The 21,869-nt window shown below is 42.8% G+C and overlaps 1 protein-coding gene across 5 annotated transcripts in view; it reads left to right on the top strand.

Annotated features, from left to right (window-relative positions):
* SBNO1 (strawberry notch homolog 1) overlaps positions 1 to 11,620 on the top strand; it is a 55,327-nt gene extending 43,707 nt beyond the window's left edge. For all 5 annotated transcript variants that reach the window (XM_058691423.1, XM_058691421.1, XM_058691422.1 and 2 more), the window contains 5 exons: positions 89 to 181; positions 6,012 to 6,149; positions 6,765 to 6,841; positions 8,713 to 8,906; positions 10,117 to 11,620. In XM_058691423.1, the coding sequence (XP_058547406.1) occupies positions 89 to 181; positions 6,012 to 6,149; positions 6,765 to 6,841; positions 8,713 to 8,906; positions 10,117 to 10,259 (645 nt within the window). In that variant the 3' untranslated portion in view covers positions 10,260 to 11,620. The remainder of the gene's footprint in view (positions 1 to 88; positions 182 to 6,011; positions 6,150 to 6,764; positions 6,842 to 8,712; positions 8,907 to 10,116) is intronic.
* The last annotated feature ends 10,249 nt before the right edge of the window (positions 11,621 to 21,869 follow it).

The following is a 21,869-nucleotide window of genomic DNA, read 5'->3' as shown; positions in this document are numbered from 1 at the left end:
GAAAATGTGCACATTTAAATGTAATTTCCTTTTGTGACAGGCACTCACAGAAATGAGTGTAATTTAAGTTTTATTATTTCTTTTACAGATTAGTGTAGAGAGAGGAATGTCTTGGGAGGAAGCTACCAAGATTTGGGCTGAGCTGACAGGACCAGATGATGGCTTTTACTTGTCACTGCAAGTAAGACTTGTTTCCTTGCAGTGCTAATTGTGAAGATAGATAATGCATCACCATTGCCAGAATTCTAATTATCTATTTGCTTTGTGCCAGTTTTCCAGTTGTATTTAGCTTTTTCTGTTTTGATCATTTATCTCTGTAACGGGGTTTGTCCTTTTATAGACACTTTCATTTAATGGATTATGATGGATATTAGGTACAAGTTTTGGATTATTATATATTACTTAATTGGACTGTTTTGCATGGGATAGTGACCTTCTTTTGCCAATATAAAGGACTACATAGTTTTGTAGTCTTATATTAAGCTTTATATCTTAAACATTGATTCATTGTTGGCTATTAGTGTAAATAATTCTTTAATATTTGTCAGTAGAGCTAAGGAGGAGGGAGGTGGGTATATGTATGTGTGTGTACGTCTAGACACACATCCCTACATCCACAAATGCATGCATGCGTGTCTATGTGAAATCACGTAGGGCCTAATATCTTGAACTTTCCTCTTAAAGACTGTGGAATTTTTATGTCCTCTCTTCTCTGGTATCTGTGTGTTCTTTTCTCCAGTAATAATCTTTATTCTCCATCGCGCACAGGATGATAAAATAATGATACTATACCTAAGTATTCCTGAAAATAATTTGGAAAAAAAAGCATGAGAGGTTTTTTTTTGTTTTTTTTGTTTTTTTTTGGTGGGGGGGGGCTTCTCCTTCCCCTCATTCTCCCATTTTAAAACATAGCTGTGTTTTTCTGCATTGTTAGCATATGGCACTTAGATAGTATGCTTTTCTTTTAATACTTAACCTTACCTCTTAAATTTAATGCTCACCTCTCACTAGTCCTGAGGTTACTATCACTAATCATTTTGTTTGAAGCCTGTTCTGTAGTAGAATCCTCAAGAAGGGCTTGGGAGCATTACTCCCTGAGTTCTTAAATGGTTAAAGTTTGTGCTTTGGTACTTAAAAACCACTTTACCAGGGGCGCCTGGGTGGCTCAGTCAGTTGAGCATCCGACTTTGGCTCAAGTCATGATTTCACAGCTCGTGAGTTCGAGCCCCATGTCAGGCTCTGTGCTGACAGCCTGGAGCCTGCTTTGGATTCTGTATCTCCCTCTCTCTGTACACCACTCACACTCTGTCTCTCTTTCAAAAATAAAGATTAAAAAATTGTTTAAAAAAAGATTTTTTTCTCAGGTCTTGTTTTATATGTTTTTATTAAGGTATAGCATACATAACATAAATCTTATACAGTTCAGTGAATCTTCCCCTCCCCCCCCTCGTTTTTAAAATGTTATTTATTTAGAGAACACAGCAGGGGAGGGGCATAGTGAGAGGAAGAATCCCAAGCAGGATCTGCACTGTCAGCTCAGAGCCCGAGGTGGAGCTTGAACCCACAAACTGTGAGATCATGACCTAAGGCGAAATTAAGGGTCGGCCGCTTAACCGACTGAGCCACCCAGGTGCCCAGAATTTTCCCCTTTTTAATTTGGTTGTTTTGTTTTCATCTACATACTCAAAGGATTCCCTTTAGAGTTTGATAATTTTGTGAACGTATATTGGTATTAGTTATTCTTAGTATTTTCAGGTATGTGATATGCTCTTTCAATATAGGAAGTTTCAAATCTTTTTTCTTTCTGTTTCAAATCTTTTTATTTCAGAAAATTTTCTAAGTTTTCATTTGCAAAGACTTTAGTATGGTTTCCTTGAATTTCTCTTTTATCAAGATTTCTTATGGGTGCTTGGGTTGCTCAGTCCAACTTTGGCTCAGGTCATGATCTTGTGGTTCCTGAGTTCAAGCCCTGTATTGGGCTCTCTATGGCTCAGAGCCTGGAGTCTGTTTGAGATTCTGTCTCCCTCTCTCTCTCTGCCCCTCCCACACTCTCATGCTGCCTCTCTCTCTCTCTCTCTCTCTCTCTCTCTCTGTCTCTCAAAAACAAACATTAAAAACTTGATTTGGGGCGCCTGGGTGGCTCAGTCGGTCAAGCGGCCGACTTCGGCTCAGGTCATGATCTCGCGGTCCGTGGGTTCGAGCCCCGCGTCGGGCTCTGTGCTGACGGCTCGGAGCCTGGGGCCTGTTTCGGATTCTGTGTCTCCCTCTCTCTCTCTGACCCTCCCCCGTTCATGCTCTGTCTCTCTCTGTCTCAAAAATAAATAAACGTTAAAAAATTAAAAAAAAATAAAAATAAAAAAAAAATAAAAACTTGATTAGATTTTCACCTTTTTTTTTTTTTTGGCTGGAATTTTATATATTTGTCTATTTTAATGTTTGTTTGTTTATTTTGAGAGTAAGTGAGAGAGAGAGAACGTGAGCAGGGGAGGAGCAGAGAGAGAGAACATGAGCGGGGGAGGAGCAGAGAGAGAGAGAGATTTTCACCTTTTATTTGTTATTTTGTCTTGAGTTGTTTTTAATCTATTCCTTCATTTCTTTTTTTTAAACAGCTTTATTAAGATAGGATTCATGGGGCGCCTGGGTGGCGCAGTCGGTTAAGCGTCCGACTTCAGCCAGGTCACGATCTCGCGGTCCGTGAGTTCGAGCCCCGCGTCGGGCTCTGGGCTGATGGCTCGGAGCCTGGAGCCTGTTTCCGATTCTGTGTCTCCCTCTCTCTCTGCCCCTCCCCCGTTCATGCTCTGTCTCTCTCTGTCCCAAAAATAAATAAAAAACGTTGAAAAAAAAAAAAATTTAAAAAAAAAAAAAAAAAAAAAAAGATAGGATTCATATACCATCCAGTTCACTTCAGTGTATAGTTCAGTGTACATTGTTAACTTTTAAAGTTGTGGTAAAATATATAACGAAATCTACCACTTTAAAGTGTATAATTCAGTGGCATTATGTTCAGTATTGTGCAACCATCACCACTCTCTATTTTCAAAACTTTTTTATCATCCCACAAAAACTACAACCGTTAAACACTCTCCATTCCCCCTTCTCTTAACCTCTAATAATCTCTGATCTCCCCTCTGTTTATGAATATGCGTATCTGTGTGCCTCGTATATGTAAGTGCAGGCATAGCATACTTCTCCTCTTGTGTCTGGCTTTCACCCGGCATAAAAGCCTTCGGGGTTCATTCATGTTGTAGCATGTGTCCGTGCTTCATTCCTTTTTGTGACTGAATAATGTTCCGTTGTATGTATGTGCCACATTTTAGTTTTGATTTGCAAAATTTGTGGAGAGGCCAACTGTAAACGAAGACCAGGTTGAAGATGTATGGTGCTGTCATAAATAAGCTATGTAGAACAGGGATCCGATAGTAAATATTTCAGGTTTTGTAGGCCATAGATGGTTTCCACTGACTATTCTTTTTTGTTTCTGTTTTTCTTTTTCCCTTCCTTTCTTCCTTCCTTCTTTCCTTATTAAACTGTTCGTGTTTTGTTTTTATTTTTTTTATGTTTATTTTTGAGACAGAGCACAAGCAGGGGAGGGACAGAGAGAGAGGGAGACACAGAATCTGAAGCAGGCTCCAGGCTCCGAGCTGTCAGCAGAGCGCGATGTGGGGCTCAAACTCACGAGCTGTGAGATCATGATCTGAGCTGAAGTTGGACACTTAACTGACTGAGCCATGCAGGCATCGCTTCCCTTAAAGTGTTCTTAAGCTTAGGAGCCTCAGGCCTGATTTGGTCACAGTCCTGATTTACTGGCCCTTGATCCAAGAGCAAAGCTCTCAAACTGAATCTGGCTCCTAGTTAATTTATTTTTTGAAAATCTTACTGAGATATTTGTCGATTCACAGGAGGTTATGAGAAATGATACAGAGAAATTGTACACCAGTTTTCACCAGCGGTAACATTTGATAAAACTACAGCATCATAATATCAAAACCAGTATGACATCACAGTTACTGATCGAATTCAACAGATTTTATTATTCTCCCTTAGATGGGATTTTTATTGATGCGGGTTAGGGTATTGGCTATTCTTTATTTGTTCCAAACTATGGCTAGAATTTACACGCTGGTCGGTTTTGAGGAAAGTGCTGATCCTCGTCTCCCTTTGAGTGGAAGGGCGTGGTAACACTGGTCCTTTGTTACTTCCTGTACGGCAGCGGGCCATTGGATGTGAGGAGACGCAGCCTTAGAAGGGGCAATCCTTCCAGGAAGGTGCAGGTGTTGTTTGTCTTTGACACTCTACAGAAATAAGCAGGTGTGCTTTACGGTGTTTAATGTGTGTTAACATTAGGAAAACCATGTCAAAATCACTTTTATTTCCACTGTAACATGATTTCTTTTGTAATTGTAATGAACTAATTTGACACTGTAAAGATAGATTACACTGTTAAATGCTTTAAACACTGTCCTCCAAGCATAATTATTAATGGAGTTTCACATCAACTGATAAAACATCAGAAAATGTAATTTTTACCGTAGCTATTGTTTTATAGACTTTGTAAATGTATAAACAATGTTTCAAGATCATACAAATGATCTTTAATATCTATGAGATAAGTAAAATATTAAGTGTTTTTCTTTTATCAGTGTAAGAATTAATGTAAAGTTAGTAGCTCAGAGAACAGTTTGTTTTGTAGAGGGGCTGAGAAAGTATCTTTACTTTGAAACTTTTTTTTTTCCTTCAGTTTTGCTCCAGAGATTATTGCTTAGAAATTGTTCACCATTCTTTAAAGGAGATGTTAATTTTCCAGTCTTAATTTTCCTGGAGTTTAATGGGCTTTTTCCTTCCTCTTAGTATTTCTGCCATAACTCCCAACTTTTTTAAAAAAATTAAAAATATGTGTAAGTTCCATCATTTGTCTGATACACCCACGTCTTCCCTTTTTACCTATATATGTTTATTATTTGCTCAACGTTTTGGCTTTTTTATATCGTAGCTTTACTGTTTACAGATCATGTGATGTCTTACTTCACCCTACAGCAACCGTAGGGATAGACAGCCCTGATGGATGGATTATAGATGGGTGCAGGGAACTGTGGGTGATCAAAATCATTATCTTAGAGGTTATGGTTCATTGTAACTTCAAGGAGAGTAGCTTTTTTTGTTGTTGTTTTTTTACACATTTTATGATGAAAATTTCTAAACATAGAGTAGAGGTAAGGCACCTGGGTGGGTCAGTCAGTTGAATGTCTGACTCTTGATTTCAGTTCAGATCATGATCTCACGGTTTGTGAGTTGGGAGTCACGCGTTGTGCTCTTGTGCTGACAACCTGGAGCCTGCTTGGGATTCTCCCTGCCCTGCCCCTTCTCTGTTCTTCCCTGCACACGGTCTCCCTTTCTCCCTCTCTCTCTCAAAATAAATGAAAGAAGAAATGGGAGATGCATGGGTGGCCCAGTTGGTTAAGTGTCCAGTTTCGACTCAGGTCATGATCTCACCGTTTATGAGTTTGAGCCCCGCATCAGGCTCTCTGCTGTCCCTCTCGCTCTACCCCCCCCCCCATTCACAATTGCTCTCTCAAAAATAATAAACAGTTAAAAAACAAAGAACAGTAGAGTAGAGGTAAAAGGATTTTCCTCTGAAGACCTTTCTACCCCCTCCCTAATCTACTATCTCATGGATCTCTGAGGCAAGAACATGGCCTAGAACAAGCGAAATTGTCTCCACTGGACATTTATGCTTTAAAACTTATTCTAAACAATCTCCTAAGGAGTGTCTTGGCCCTCAACCTATGTTTTGAGTGTACCTAAGAATTCAGGTCCAGTCTTCATTCTGGTGAGACCTTGTAAAAACTCAGGTAGATGAGCAGCTGCTGTCCTTTTCCACAGTTACAGATTCATGTGCTTATTTGGCGTTACAGTCTTTCAAAGGATTGCATTTGCTAATGTGATGGTACAAAAAAGTGTATCTTAAGGTATGCAGTACAGATCTTTATACTTTCTCACTTTTTTTTAAATAGATAAGGAACAACAAGAAAACTGCCATCTTGGTTAAAGAAGTGAACCCAAAAAAGAAGCTTTTCTTAGTTTATAGACCAAATACTGGAAAACAGCTCAAATTAGAAATTTATGCTGATCTAAAAAAGAAATATAAGAAGGTATTTATTTTTTCATTTGTATTATACTATCTATGAATACATGTTTTATAATAATATATTGAAACTGTTTAGGAGTGCTTTATGTCTATATATAAAATTATGTTGTGAATTTTCCCTATTTGATTACAGGGAAATTATTTTTAGGAAACATTTTGTCACATTTTGTTACATTAACATACCAGTCTTAATGTTATCAACCATTTAAGAAACTTGTAAGATGATTATTTGAAAGAGCTTGTGTTGTAGAAGAAGAAACTTCCAGCGTTAACTCAAAAAAATAGAACCGTTAAAAAATATTTGTTTTACAACGATTTGTAGAAAAGCAGTGAATGACTACTTTTTTTTTAGCATTACTATTATTTATTCTTAGTATTACCTTGTATTACTATTCTTCCTAGCCAGTTTCAACAATTAACATTAAACTAGCTATTGGAAACATTTGTTACATAGAAGAGCCTAATGGCAGGATTTGATGAAGGGCGTTCAAACACAGCTAGTAACGGGCCAGATTTTCTGTATAGAGAGGATTGTAAATTGGCTTTAGAGAACATAGAAAGGCAACCAGCTTGTTTAAAACAATCCTGTTTCAATGGAATTTTTGTCTTATTTTCACAGGTAGTCTCAGATGATGCCCTGATCCACTGGTTAGATCAGTATAATTCATCTGCAGACACTTGTACTCATGCTTATTGGTTAGTATTTCATGTTTCTCACCGTATTTTCCAAAATGTAATCAAGACTTAATTGAAACACACGTTTGCTCTTTAGTTGTCTGTCTCTCGAAGTCCGTGAACAGATTATCTGATGTTAGGTGTCATTCTTCAGTTAGAATTGCTTGTATGTCTGTGGACCACACGCTGTTCAGGTGTCCCCTGTGTTCTTTACCAGTGCTTTGTTACTTCCGGCCAGCTGCAGTCTGGCAGTATGGACTTGTCTATCCTCCTTGTTAAAGCTGACTTCTTCTCCCTCTCCTCTCCTCCCTTCCCTTCATTTATTTGTTTGTTTATTTATTTCTCTCTTTAAAAAAAAAAAAAAAGCTGTACTGGCATCCCAAATCACTTTTCATTTTTAAGGCTAGGAAACTTCTAGGAAATTAGAGTTGCTGACAGCACCAGAAGACTGTTGTTGAGCCCTGGAAGTGGTCCTACTGTGCCACTAGGCTGGCTGGAGGTGTGTTCTTTCAAGTCACTGTGTCATCCCCTAACTTACAGTGTCCACTTCAGCTGAGGCCGTAGGTGTGGAGGGCACGTAATACCCTGCACATCATGGTTCCCCTATTTCCTTACCCACTGTTTCCTCACCCATTAAGTAGACAATGGGGTATCTGGCCCATTTTATGAAAAGGAATACAGGACATGGATGAATTTTAGCTAGTTTTTTTTCTTTTAAGACACATGTAGGAAGATAAATTTGATACGAGCAATGTTTTTTGTTTTCATTTTGAGAGCAAATTAGTGTTTTGGAAATTAGGAAAATCTTTCAAGATAAAATATTTTTAAAGTTAACTTACAGTAGTCCTCTCTAAAACATTTGCTTTGAGCATTAGCAAGACAAGTGCCCAATACTACTGTGTATCCTCTTGAATTACTATTAAAAATATAATTTTATTGAGGAATTATATAAATTTATAAATTTTAAAATTTTATAAATTGTATAATTTTATAAACCATGTCTTCTTTTTCTTATAGTTTAAAAAAATTTAATAGTTCCATTCTTTTGGTTTGCTGAGGCCTTTCTCAGTGACATGATTTATAATATATTGGTTGTTCAATACTTTAGAAGTACTGGCAGAATTATTTTATAAGCTAGCGTCAATATAGTAAACTAACAGATGTTAAAGTGACAAATGTTTACTGGAGGGGTTGTGGGTGGGGGGATTGGGCTAAATGGGCAAGGGCCATTAAGGAAGACACTTGTTAGGATGAGCACTGGATGTTACACATAGGGGATGAATCGCTGGAATCTCCTGAAATTATTATTGCGGTATATGCTAACTAACTTGGATATAAATGAAAAAAATTTTTGGGGCGCCTGGGTGGCGCAGTCGGTTAAGCGTCCGACTTCAGCCAGGTCACGATCTCGCGGTCCGTGAGTTCGAGCCCCGCGTCGGGCTCTGGGCTGATGGCTCGGAGCCTGGAGCCTGTTTCCAATTCTGTGTCTCCCTCTCTCTCTGACCCTCCCCCGTTCATGCTCTGTCTCTCTCTGTCCCAAAAATAAATAAAAAACGTTGAAAAAAAAATTTAAAAAAAAAAATAAATGAAAAAAATTTTTCAAAAGACAAATGTTTAAATGGATATCAAACCCAGTAAATAAACCCTTTTAACTGGGAGTCAGGCCCCAGAAATCTTATTTTCTAAAACAAATTTTAGAAACTTAAACCAGTAATGACACCTTAAATTGGATAGGATAATCCAATATGTCAGTAAGAGCGTAATCGAAGAAACTGTCAATAAAGAAAGGCAAATTGGACTAGGACATCTTCCATTTGAAACCTAGGTAGACTTTGCTAGCTGTTCACGTGCGTGTATGTGTATACGTATATATTTTCCCCTATTTTTCCTAGGCGTGGCAACTGTAAAAAGGCAAGCTTGGGATTAGTTTGTGAAATAGGTCTTCGTTGCCGCACATACTACGTATTATGTGGCTCTGTACTGAGTGTCTGGACAAAGGTTGAGGGTGTTCTAGCATCTGTCAGTGGCACAAATGTGAAAATGCAGATTGTTCGACTGAGAACAGAGGATGGACAACGGATTGTAGGTGAGTCTAATTTTGGGGGGTTTGAGCTATTGGGAAAAATCAGATCCTATTCTTTTTTTATTTTGCTTCTAACGTTTTAGAATCAGTATCTCTTCCAGTAATGGGGGAGAGCTTGTTTTATATGTTCTTAAAAGGTTGAACGGAAGTTAAACCTTTGAATGGGCATTGTTGATTCTAGCTGAAGTTACAATGTCATTTATTTTAGGCCGCTCTCAGCTGTTCTTGCTCCCCTTCCTCACTGTCGCTGTCTGTGCAGGCTATGGTATAAAGACCGAGCCCAGCCTCTTGCCCCGGATCCTCTGAAGTCTACCCGTTTCCAGTCATTGAGCCAAATTGAGACTGGAACGACAGTCACTGCACAGAGGAGGGACTGGAGTTTTAGCAGAGAGCATGGGCAGACCGGGCTAGCTGTTCCCACCATCCTCTAAATGGCAGGCCTTGCAGGAATTCATGGTTACTGCACTTTGGCCTGTGGTTTCGTGTTTGTTGCATTTACGACGACCTTCCTTTTTATTGTGGGCTGCAGGTTGGCAGCCCATGGGCCAGAGTCAGTCCATGACCTTTTTTGTGTTTTTTTTTGACCCTCTTGATATTTTTGGTTTTTGCGAGTCTGCATTTGAATTAGTTGGCCAACATTTAAAAATCAAAAGCCTGGGTTTTGTTTTCTCAAAAACCGCACGCATGCACGCGCACACACGCGCAGTTTATGTGGAACATCTAGCCCCTGTTCCCGCATGGGAGGAGTTAAAGTTCCTTTACCGAGGGCGTATACTTTCCACAGTTTGCTAACGCCTGTAGCGTGCCCACTTGGAAATTACCTGCTTCGCTAAGCAGTTGAATTCACATCCACTATTCTGTAGCCTTGTTGGTCCATTAATACTTGCCCAAAGAAGGTTGTGTTCGCCTGCATTTGTGGAGCTGCAAAGACAGTAGATAGAGAGACACTATAGTCCATTTTCCAGTCCTCCACCGAGAAGTCAGTGTTGCTGTAGACTTTGCATATGCTTAGGTCTCTGCGAGTAATGCTGCTGAGGAATTGGGTTACTTCTGAGGGGGCAGTTTCAGTTCTCAAGTATTCGTTTAGTGTTTGGGTGGAGTCTTATTTGTTACACTTAATATTATGCTTCATCTGGAATGTGCTGTGCAGCTGTAAAACACAGTATGATTTCTCTTGGATATAGCCTTGATAAGTTCTTGTTTCTAATTGCAGGTTTGATCATTCCTGCAAATTGTGTGTCTCCTCTTGTAAATCTCCTGTCAACTTCAGACCAGTCTCAACAGCTTGCGGTCCAACAGAAACAGCTCTGGCAGCAGCGTCACCCGCAGAGCATCGCCAACTTGAGCAACGCTTAAGAACAGACAGGTTTCAACATGGATGTATCTGAAATGCTGTTGAAGCATATCATTTGCATAAAAATCAGGGACAGTTTCCAAAGAATTATAATTTTTTTCAGTTGTGCTCTCTCTAGTTAATTTTTTTGGGAATAAGGACAAACCTGGAATAGATAGCAAAACTGAAAATCAGCAGTGCCGATGGTGGTACATATGTCTTTCCTTTTGCTTTTCCCATGGTACTTCCCATATGCTTTTACTTTGGGTGAGCAGAGGGGTATGTATGCGTGCGTGTGTCTGTTTGTTTGTGAGTTTGTTAAAGGCTACAAACCACAATTGGTTTAAAAATGCTTGGAACTTCCCAAACTGGCTTTACTTTTATGTTACACAGTGCTCAGGGTTAACGCAGTACATCCATGCAATTGCTGTGGGACTTATCCCCAGATGCATGTGTTTTGAGTCTATAAATATAGAAAATATATATTGGTTTCTTTTTCCAACTTATTAAACAATAGGTTTATTAAAGCATGAAATGAAAGGTTGCATATCATGCATTCGGGTTCTTTTTTAGTTTTTGTTCTGACAGTGCATGTCTTTGAAAGCATGCGTAAACAAGATGAAAACAAGTCAAGTAACGGAGAGAAACATTTGTAGATGTACAGCATTGGTTATTGCGTTTTTATAGTGTTTATACCTGGGTATTGCTTCTCACCCCGCGGATTCCCCTCACCCTCTTCTCCCTGCCCCAGGTTTCTTGTCAAGGTAATGAGTATATACATTTTTTTTGGTGGTAAAACTCTGAAAGTTAATTTTAATGTATTAATAGTATTCCTAATGTGTGCTGCAAAAATGGCTACAAGCCTGCTTTTCTTAAAACTACATTTTCCTTAACTTAAAGATCGTTTTAGAAAGAAGTACAAATCGGCTTCCATCTTGCAAACAATCTTTTTTTACTCCATTATCTTAATTTGTCACTCATAAAAAAGGAAACCGTACTTGAGCTGTAAACTAGACAATGAGGAAACACTTGAGGCTTCTGCTGTATGTTTATTTCTTGTTGTTATTGTTGTTACCCAGTAACTTGAATATCGTTTAATGTGTTGTAAGACATTGTAGAGTTTATCTCAAGCTGTTAAAAATGGTAATGTACAAATGTGAATAGACACTTATCTATAATATGGGTAAGTTTTGTTTCGCCTATAATAGATGTTTATGAAAACAAGTGAGGGGACAATTGGGTTTTTTTGTTTCCTTTTGTTTACCTTTCCCTTTGTTTTGCCTGCACAGGTTGCACTATTGAAAAATTGAGATTGTATAAACCTGGTCAAAAGCTGCAAGATACCACAGTCTTGTAGATGTCAAATAAAAAGTTGTTCTACTAACCAGAAGTGGACTCTTGCTTAGGCCCTCACCACCTTCAGAGGCAGAGTCTGTGACGGGGATTCTGCAGAACTGGCGTGTTACGCGGCACTCCAGGCAGCCTTTTTGGGCTTAAAACCTACCCCTCAAAACTGAGATGGTGTCGAGAAAGGGGTGTAGCGATAGTCGTATTGAATGTTTCTCAAGTTGAATTGTTCTCCTTTGTCACTTTTGAAACTTCTTGCAGAATCAGGCAAGATGTCTGTTCGGTGATGGCTAGGGCTTTCATCTTCCTGTGTTTCTTTAAGGCCGAGTTTGCTTACGTCAAGTTTACCGTACGTTTCCTTTGGATTTATTTATTCTTGATACGTGAAAGAACACATCGAGAATCATTTCTGTTCTTTGGCATGTGTTGCCAAGTGGATGCAACTTTTATCCTCAGTCTAGGCTTTCTATCTCAGGCAGTGATCCGTGTGAATATCAACCAGTGTTCTTTGTCAGGGCCGCTGGACCCAGCTGGCAGCCAAGGGCAGACCGTCCCACCTGCAGCAGAACTTCCCAGTTAGTTCCTCTGTTTTAATCCGGTAGCCCGCTCGGCATCCATCCGCGCACTAACGTGAAGTAGAGTTGGGGACGGGGACCGAACCCCCTGACAAGCCTGCTCCCTCCGGGGAGACGAATGCGGTCGGTTGACCCCCACGATTCCTGATGTGGTGTTGGCTCTTTGAATAGCTGTCTTGATACAAAAGGGCATAGGCGTGTTCTGTTCTTGGAGGAGTAGCATTGTTTCGCTTTTAAAAATAAGGTCCAGAAATGAGGCCTCTGAAAAGTCTGAAAGGAGACCTCAGAAAGGCAACTGGTGTAAGGGGGGGTGGGCGCTGAGGTGCCACACGCCTGTGCTCCTCCCATCAGGACACCATGAGTCCGCTGCTCACCCCCTCTCTGGAGGTTGAACGTACGACCTTTACACTGTGCCCTCATCCTCCTCTAAGCCAGCACGTTCAGGTTGGCCAGCATTCAGGGTCCCCCTCTGTTAAAAACCCAAGTCTTAACAACAGCTGACTTCTATAAAACGGCTCCGTGTGTTTCAGGATCTGAATGCCACGTCTGACCCCAGGGCCTTGCTGAACCTGATGTGAGTCCATTTGGCCCCTGCAATGCCTTTCCTCCCTTTTTAGCAATATGGCTCTGAGCACAAAGATTTGATTGTAAATCACGTTAGCGTTTTCAGAGTTTACAGTGTCGATTGTGCTGAAAACCACTCACTTCCTGAGTCCAGAGCTGCTCAGATGGTATCTTGGGGGGGAATTAGTGTTCCCCTAATTTAGCAACCTCCACACCACAAGGTCTTTATCTGCAGTTTAGTGAGATTACCCAGATAGGGATCAATGATGTGTAAAGTCCTACAAGTATTAACAAAGTATGTCTTTAAACACAACTTGATCAAAAAGTAAATATCCTAAGCAATTTTCCCTTTTTGCTGCTCTATTGCAGATACAGTCTTCAATACCTTTTCTTTACATCTGTATATAAGTTAGCAAGAACTTGCATCCAAAGCAATGTAGTAGTGTGTGTGTGTGTGTGTGTGTGTGTGTGTGTACAGATATTTATTCCAGTCCAATTAATTAGCACTTGAGAAATTTTTTTGAGCTGCAACAATAACCCTTTTCATTTTAGTGTGCTTTATCTGTGAAGATAAAAGTTCTAGATTACCAAGTTCCAGGGGAATATAACATTTTAGAGGCGCAATTTTGTGCCTGTAGTCCCTGGGGCATTCATCTGCTAGCCTCCGTGTGATGCTATTAGAACTTCTAACAGGCATGACCAGCACAGCACTTAACAGTTGTGTAACGGGAACCCTTGTCCCTACCCCTTCTACTTCCCAGTTAGCATGAGGGCAAAAAGCGGTAGATTACAAATGATTGGTGCATCTCAATTCACGAAAGAGAGAGGAAAAGTATTTTCCCTTTCAGTCCCGTTCTTGGTAAGATGTTAAGAGGAAGGTCCCTATCTAGATACTCTTATTTTAAAAACGTTACCTGGGTGATATTTGATAGCTTCTAAGAATGGTGCTATGTACGAGTCGCCGTTCGGCCGGAATCCAGTTAGCCAGATGTCTGGTTAGTTCAGGCATCCCAGTGGCAAAGGCAACCGCTGTGACGATGGGCATTTGTTGATTCCCCCTCCTGTGTCCGGGGTCTCCCTGGCTAACCACATAACCCACGCACAGGGCCGTGCACGCTTTGCTGCTGGAATGAGGCAAGCAGTCCCCGTTGTGGCGATAGCCGCGAGCAGAACCCATTTGTGAAAATTCCTCATGGGAGGCCAATTATCCGATATAAATGCGGTGTCTTTTAAGGGGCATGTAAGTGAAGGAAACTCAACTAAATAGATACCTGCAACTCAAGCTAGCTAGTAATTTCTTTCTGAGTACTTGAGATGAAATCCCAAAACCCACCTTCTGATTTTATGCTGTACCTATATATATGTACATAAATGTGTATATATAGAAATGCTGAGTTCTTTTGAATTCTGAATGTAAATATTTCTTGTAAATTGGGACCCTACCCACTCTTTCTTTCTCTTTCCCCCCGCCCTTCAATCCTATTTATTCTTTTCTTGACTTCCCATACGGGGCATCTTATAATTTTTTTTTATATATATATATAAAAGTATGAAAAACTTCTTAGTTGAATTTGTTCATATATTTTAGGATTCAGTTTTGCATCTTGACTATAGAATTCCTATGTCTGTTTTGTGTTAATATTTTTCAACATGCCTGATTGTGTTTTGCTTTTTTATTACAAATTTTTACTGTGTGCAATGCATTGTATTGGGGGGAATGTACTTGAGTGCAATTTCTGATACTGTCATTATATGACTAGTTATGCTCATTTATGTTGCTCTTTGGAAGCTGTAGTGAGCCTGATGTTTTCACATAAAAAACATTTCTTCCCAAGATTTCTTTAAGCTCCTCTAACTTCTTCAGTGCATTTGGGATCAAACGTAGCTCTTCAGTAACCCGACTTGCTCCTACCCTTCCCGTTTTTCAGGCCCGTACCAAATCCTTCATCTGTGTGGCTTTCCAGCTGAGAAGAAAATCTTGCAGATCTGAACCTTGGTTTGTGGCCTGCTGCCGCAGAGTTTCTGGTTTTGTTTTTGTTTCTTGAATTAAACAAGTCAGGCCTCTACCATTAACCTGCAAAAAATAATCAGGAAGTTAGTTTGCAGGGAGCACAGGTAATCTGCCTCTGCTCTCACCTGTTAAGGATATTAAGAGCAGACGGGGAGACCGGCCCGGTACACGTGGGTCTCTGTTGGGACAGGTAACGCTGAAGAATGTTCTGTCAGGAACCGTTGTCCTCCCAGAGAGAGCAACACAGCTGCTGTGGGGGCTTCACACGAGCCTTCAGCCCATAGGTTGATTCTGCGCTGAGGCTAAAGCAGGCAGTGAACTGTGGCTGGACTGGCCAGCAGGATCCCCTGAGCCGCTCACACCACCAGTGTACTGCTCCTGGGGCATTGACCTTGACTGGATCGGCCACAGATCCAGTGCCGAGCCAGATTAAGGCCCTCTTGACAGTTAGCGTTGCCAATAGGGAAGACCCTGGGCTGGCTCGTGAAAATGGTGGGAGTCATCAGCCGGGAGGCAAACATTGGGTTTTTACGTAAAGATTTTGCACCTTTAAGGAAATGTTCCCCTGTAACTTTGAGGAAGGATTGCCGTGGGCATTTCTTGGGCCTTTTCCTCACATACGTGTTCCACTCACCACTACTGAACTTGGTACACTTGCCGAAAACTGAGAAGTTGTTTGCATTGAGATAGGTAAGTCTTGGGAACCTAGCGTGTCCTGAGTTAGGCCCTGTCAGAGATGAGCTCCAGTGGGAATCCCGGCCCAAACCCGCCCCGTCCTCCCCCTTCCTGTGGCGCCCGAGGAGTGGTTGAGCTTGTGCGCAGCAGTGCCGAGGGGCGCCCCTCGGCGCCAGCCCCGTTCTCGTTGCTACTGGCAGTTCAGGCCGCCTCCGGGCCCGAAGGTCAGTCCACAGGCCCCTCAGTGAGGACACCCCGTTCGTCCTTCCGCCTCCCCTCCCCACCACCGCCCCAAGGGCCTTTCTTGCTATGACAGTATTTGTGGCACTGAAGAGGATAGAAGCTTGAGCCTCCTTTCTGACTTCCCCTTTAGGGGGCAGAGAGCTTTTTTTCTACGTAGCACGTCTGCAGTCTCACCGCCATTAGAAAAAACTCATCCTGTTCACGGTTGATACTGAATTTGCAAACTACTGATACTATTTTTCAATAACCACTTGCATCTACCATCAACCGTGAGAGGTGGGAAGAGGTACGCCGCTGTATCTCTGCAATAAAACTTTTGCCAGGTTCTACCTCCGCTGAGCAAAGGATACTTTTATACGTAGGCATAGATCTTCCTCCTTTACCGATCTGACTTGGTGCATCTTGAGACAACGTCTGATGGAGTCCAAAGACAATTTGAAAACAGAGGTGGATGTAAACTCTTGGTTGTTTTTTATTTGGTTCTCTTTTTTTTAATCTCCCTTTTTATATTGCTACTCTGTCTTGAATGTCTGTCAGTGTACGAAGGGTACGCGCTGTTCTGATGATACTGCACTGCTCCATTCAGCCTTCCGTGATTAAAACAGTACCGAGTGTCCAGAAATGACTGTTCCAACCATTTTGATGTGTAACTTTAAAAATTGGGTCTCACGCAATAAAAATGTGTCGGCTGCATTTAGCGAGGTTTACCCTCGCAAGTAAAAAACGATCAACCATGAAGCATAACAAATTCTGTATTTAGTTTTTTGTTGTTGTGGTTTTTGTTTTGTTTTCTTTTTTTGTAAGATTCTTAAATAAATTAAACTGGCTAATACACTTTTTCCCACTCTGTGTGTTCTTTATCTGGGTGCTGAGCACCTCTTAAGTTTGTTTATTTTGAGAGGGAGAGAGTGGGGGTGGGGCAGAGAGAGACTCCCAAGTGGAGCCTGCTTGGGAGTCAGCCCCAAGCAGGTCAGCCCAGAGCCTGGCACGGGGCTCGATCCACGAACCGTGAGATCATGACCTGAGCCAAAATCAAGAGTCGGTCCACTCAACCGACACCCACCCAGGCGCCCCAGAAGCCGGCACTCTTTGGAGCGAGAAGCGCGCGCACCGCCGCACCCGCGGACGGTGCGGTAGGGCCTGGGCTGGGGTCCTCCGGCCTCCCGCGGCTCCTGAGGCCTCCCCTCTCGAGTGTCTTCCCTGAACGATGCCACGGAACAGAAGGGTGGCTGCCAGCATCGGAGGACGTGGAGGCAGGCACGAGGCTCTTGTTTAAAATCATTCATTCCTGGCGTTGAGCCACCCAGTCCACGATCCGAGCTCTGCTTATGAAAAAACTGAAAATGTTTGATGTAGAAAACTATCCGGGAATACGGAGTGCCTAGTGTATGCCGGTGGCCGTGGGGTGTTCTCTGTCTTCATTTCCCTGGTCTTCAGTCCCTCCCTCGTTCTCAGATGAAGTTACTTGGCTCGTGAGCTGTGAAAGGTGTTCAGTTTCTAATTTGGGGAGGTTGGTGCCTGTATTTAGGAAGAGTTTAAGAAGAAGCGTGTGTCTGGCATCGGGTCACATGCTGTCCCCACGGGTGATTCCTCGCGGGTACTTCCTCTACTGTCGAGACAGCAGACGAGCGAGCACGGGAGATTCCTGCGGTCCTGGCAGTTAGGAAAACAGCAGGAATGCTCACGTGTGCCCGAGCAGGGGAGGCCCAGGAGGTGAGTGACCGGAGAAGCTGGGACGGGTGGAGGCCGGTGCGCGGCAGTGTTGTGCTCCTGCTGAGCTCCGGAGCTGGTTGAGAAGGATTGGCCAGGAGGCCCAGTCTTGAGCTGGCCTTGAGAAGCCAGAGAACAGGGAATGGACAGATGAGAGGACACCACGGAAAGACGAGCCACCTTCCCTGGGAGGCTGGAGTCCCTCCCTCTTTACAGATGAGACCAGCGCAGATCTGGGAGCCGGCGCGGAGTGGGCTCCCGTCCAGCCCAGGTGGCCTGGGCCAGGAGCCAGCACTGTTGTCCTGGAGAAAGGCAGCGGGAGGCCGGGTGAGAACGCATGGATGGACTTTTTTTTTTTTTTTTAATGTTTGGAATATAGCTTATTTGTGAGTCTTTGTGGGGTTTGAAATGCTTAAGAGAACCATCTCAATTTGTAGCTTGAAATCCTTGAGGGAATTGAATCAAGTTTGTAAATGGTGTTAATGTTTAGGGGGATTTAATCTGTCAAATATGTGAGATAATTGAGTATTAATGGAACGAGTGAAAGGGAGTGTTCTACATTTTAACTAAAATTTTATTAAAATACGTGTAAGTTGAGGGGGCACCTGGCCGGCTCAGTCAGTAGAGCACGCGACTCTTGATCTCAGGGTTGTAGGTTTGAGCCCCACATTGGGCATAGAGGTTACTTAAAAAATAAAAATCTCTTAAAAATACAAAATAAAATATTTGTAAGCTGAGCTTGAAGACTGAAACAGGACTTTAAAAAAATTTTTTTACATGTATTTATTTATTTATTTGAGAAACACAGAGTGTGAGTGAGGGAAGGGCAGAGACTAGAGGGAGACAAAATCCAAAGCGGCCTCCAGGCTCTGAGCTGTCGGCACAGAGCCCCGCTCGGGGCTCGAACTCAGGAACCATGAGATCATGACCTGAGCCAAAGTCAAGCGCTTAACTGACTGAGCCACCCAGGCGCCCCTTAAAGGTATAACCTTAGTATTAATCTGAATAAGAAATTAAGAGACCTGACCTTCATTGGACGCCTCCACCATCCCCGAGTTTTTAGTTCCAGTTTGCTTTGACTTTGTTCCCCGTCGGTGTTTTCAAGTCTGCTTTCAGCCTCACCGTGGGACCCTGGGCCTTCACGCTATTGACATTAGGGCCGGGCCATTCTTCGTGAGGTTTGTTGTCGCGGGAAGTGCAGCAGCATCCCTGGTCCTAACCCAGGAGATGCCAGCGGTACGCGCTGCTGTCCTCCCGGTTGCGACAGCCCCAGGTGTCTCCAGACGTGGCCAAACGTCCTCTGAGGGGCGGGATCTCCCCTTGGTCAAGAACTACTGCCCGAGGGGCACGCGGGGGGCTCATTCGGTTAAGCATCCGACTCTTGACTTCGGCTCAGGTCGTGATCTCACGGTTTTATGAGTTCAAGCCCGGAGTTGAGCTCTACGCTGATGGCGCGGACCCTACCTGGGGTTCTCTCTCTCTGCCCCACCCCCTTCTCAAGATAAATAAAACAAACTTTAACAATAAAAGAACTACTATTCTAGGCAAATTAGTCATAAAGAGGCAAAAAGTTGGTGTCTACGATGGGGGTGTGTGTGTGTGTGTGTGTGTGCACGAGTTTGTGTTCTACAGAGGACAAGGCCCAAGAACAAGGGCCTTGAGATACGGAAAATACAAATGTTAACTGGCTGGGGGGTTGGAGCATGTACAGTACCATTTCCATAAGTATGAATATTTAACAGCTAGTCATTTGAGAGCATGATGTAAAGAAGCCATCTGTGGAGGCCTTTATGGAGAGAAAAGAGGCTAAAAGAAATGTGCAAAATGCTTATTTTTAGAGTCCGATTCTCGGCACGTTGGCTTCGTCTCCCGAAAGCTACCCACGCCGGGCATCAAGTGCACTATTGGGTTAGGAGAGGCAAGTGCCTTGTGGTTGGTTCCAAATCACCAAACCCTCCTCATTTAAGAATTACCACAGAGTATCAGGCAAGGGTAGGAGGACTACGTGGCTGCTACATCAGTCTGGGAGACTTAACGTTTCGGGTTAGTCGTTCGCTTAAATAATAACCACGGGACCGAAGCCGATCGGCAGACGAGAACACACAGCGAATCCTGCTTCCACTCCTCCCACTCGCCCCCGCAGCCCCTAGGGGGCTGTTCCACCCCTCAAGGTAGCCCGTCTCGCCCGTTTCTTCAGTATCCCTTCTTGGGGGAACTCTGGAGGGGACCTCTTTTAGCAACGCAAACACCAAAATGCTCACCTTTGGTTCCAGGCGAGATAAGCTTTCAACAAAGATTGATGTGCGAGCCCTTAATTACTAGAGAAATCCAAACTAGAATAAATTAGAATGGTAGGAAATGTACCAGCGTGAACCCATAGTAGGAAGTTGAGTGTTTCGTGAAGGTGCCCGCTGGTTAGAACAGGAAGACTCTCCAAAACATCCCCCATTTTCATCTCGAGCCTAAGATCAAGATAAATTACGCATCTCTCTCAGTTCCTGCGTTAATCCTGGGTTTTTGTTTAACTCTGTGTTCCCACAGTTTATTTTTTGAGGGGGTTTCTTGTTCAGAGGTATCGATATGAAACTAAGTTCATTCTGCCCTCGAAGGTTTACGTGCCCTGTTCTTTGGTGTTCTACCCACAGGGACTCAAGCTTGAGAAACTAATTTTGTAGTCTGAAACAGGGATTGGCAAACCACAGTCCACGGGTCAAAACCAGTGCATCACCTGTTTTCGAATGACCCTGCAAGCTCAGAATAGTTTTTACATTCTTAAATGGTTGAAAACAATAAAAAGATTGTTTTATAACACGCGAAAGTCACATGACATCCAAATTTCAGTGTTGTAAATAAAGTTTTATTGGCACGCAGTCATGCCTTTCCTTCTATGTATTGTGTAAGGCTGCTTCAGTGCTACAATGGCAGGGACTGTATCGCCAAACTCTATGGCAAAGCCTAAAAGTTGGTTATCTGACCCCTTGCAGGAGAAGCTTGCTGGCTCCTGGCCTACAAACGGGAGTAATGGCAGAAACCGAACCGAAAATTAATACATTTGGGAATGGATCTCTGATCAAAACCTGACTTGATATAAAATCAAGTCTAGGGGCGCCTGGGTGGCTTGGTCGGTTAAGCGTCCGACTTCGGCTCAGGTCACGATCTCACGGTCCGTGAGTTCGAGCCCCGCGTTGGGCTCTGTGCTGACAGCTCAGAGCCTGGAGCCTGTTTCAGATTCTGTGTCTCCCTCTCTCTCTGCCCCTCCCCTGTTCATGCTCTGTCTCTGTCTCAAAAATAAATAAACGTTAAAAAAAAAAAAATTAAAAAAAAAAAAAATCAAGTCTAGTCTTACTGTCCTGAGGACATAACGCCACATTGGAGTCACTGATTGTGATAAGCTAACCATGATACTGCAACCCACAACTTGTCTGGCAGTCAAACTGCCTACCTAACTAGTTTCTTAGGTCACTGGTCTCCAAACTTTTCTGGTCATATATTCAAAAAGGTTTTTTTCCAGGGCGCCTGGGTGGCTCAGTCGGTTGAGCGTCTGACTTCGGCTCGGGTCATGATCTCGCAGTTCGTGAGTTCAAGCCCCACGTCGGGCTCTGGGCTGACGGCTCGGAGCCTGGGACCTGCTTCGGATTCCGTGTCTCCCTCTCTCTGCTCCTCCCCTGCTCATGCTCTGTCGCTCTCTGTCTCTCAAAGATGAATAAACGTTAAAAAAAATTGTTTTAAGGTTTTTTTCCTGAGAATACCTTTACTACTGTTGATTAGGTTATTTGTAAGTTCTGTGTATGCTGCCGTGCTAATAGGTACACAGTAAAGCCCACTTAAATAGAATTTCTATATTCCCCCAGTCCTATGACTCCCCCTTCTTACCAGGTGCAGCCCACTTTGAGCAGATTGCTCCAGAATGTTGTCCAGTGATGGAAATGGCTCCAACGTGATGATGCAAAGGCCTTTCTGGGCTGATGCTTTTAGAGATCATTAGAGAAAATGGTCTGTGCTGTGCATTGTCTTCCTGCTTTCTTAAGATGTTGGAGTTCCCAGAATTCTTAGAGCTCTGTCCCATCAAATCCCCAAACTTACAGTTGAAACTAAAGCCCAGGGAGGTTAAATAAGCTGAGGGCTAAGGAGAAGTATATGGATCCAGAGCATTATTTTAATAATGTTGTTCTGATTTACGTCAAGCTCTTTCACCAGGCTTCCGGTCTCCTTCATCTGCTCTGCTCCTGGCAAGCCAATCTGCGAAATGCCCATTAAACTAATGAGGAACCATTCTAGATCATTCTAAAACCACTCATTACAAGGTTCTTTGAGTGTCATCACAGACACGTTTTGAATGCAGCCACTAGGTCTGTTTTCTTCTCCTTTGAGGAGTTTTAACTCAGAGACAGAAGGAAGAGAAGAAAGGGGGGGAAATCCAAGTCGTTTTTGAAGCCTGTTGTAGTGGGTTGAATGGTTGCCTCCTAAAAGATGTGTCTACCTGGAATGTGACCTTTTGGAGGGTGGGG

Source organism: Neofelis nebulosa, chromosome 11 (assembly GCF_028018385.1).
Source record: "Neofelis nebulosa isolate mNeoNeb1 chromosome 11, mNeoNeb1.pri, whole genome shotgun sequence".
NCBI classification, from domain to species: Eukaryota; Metazoa; Chordata; class Mammalia; order Carnivora; family Felidae; genus Neofelis; species Neofelis nebulosa.
This window is presented reverse-complemented; position numbering and strand designations above follow the sequence as displayed.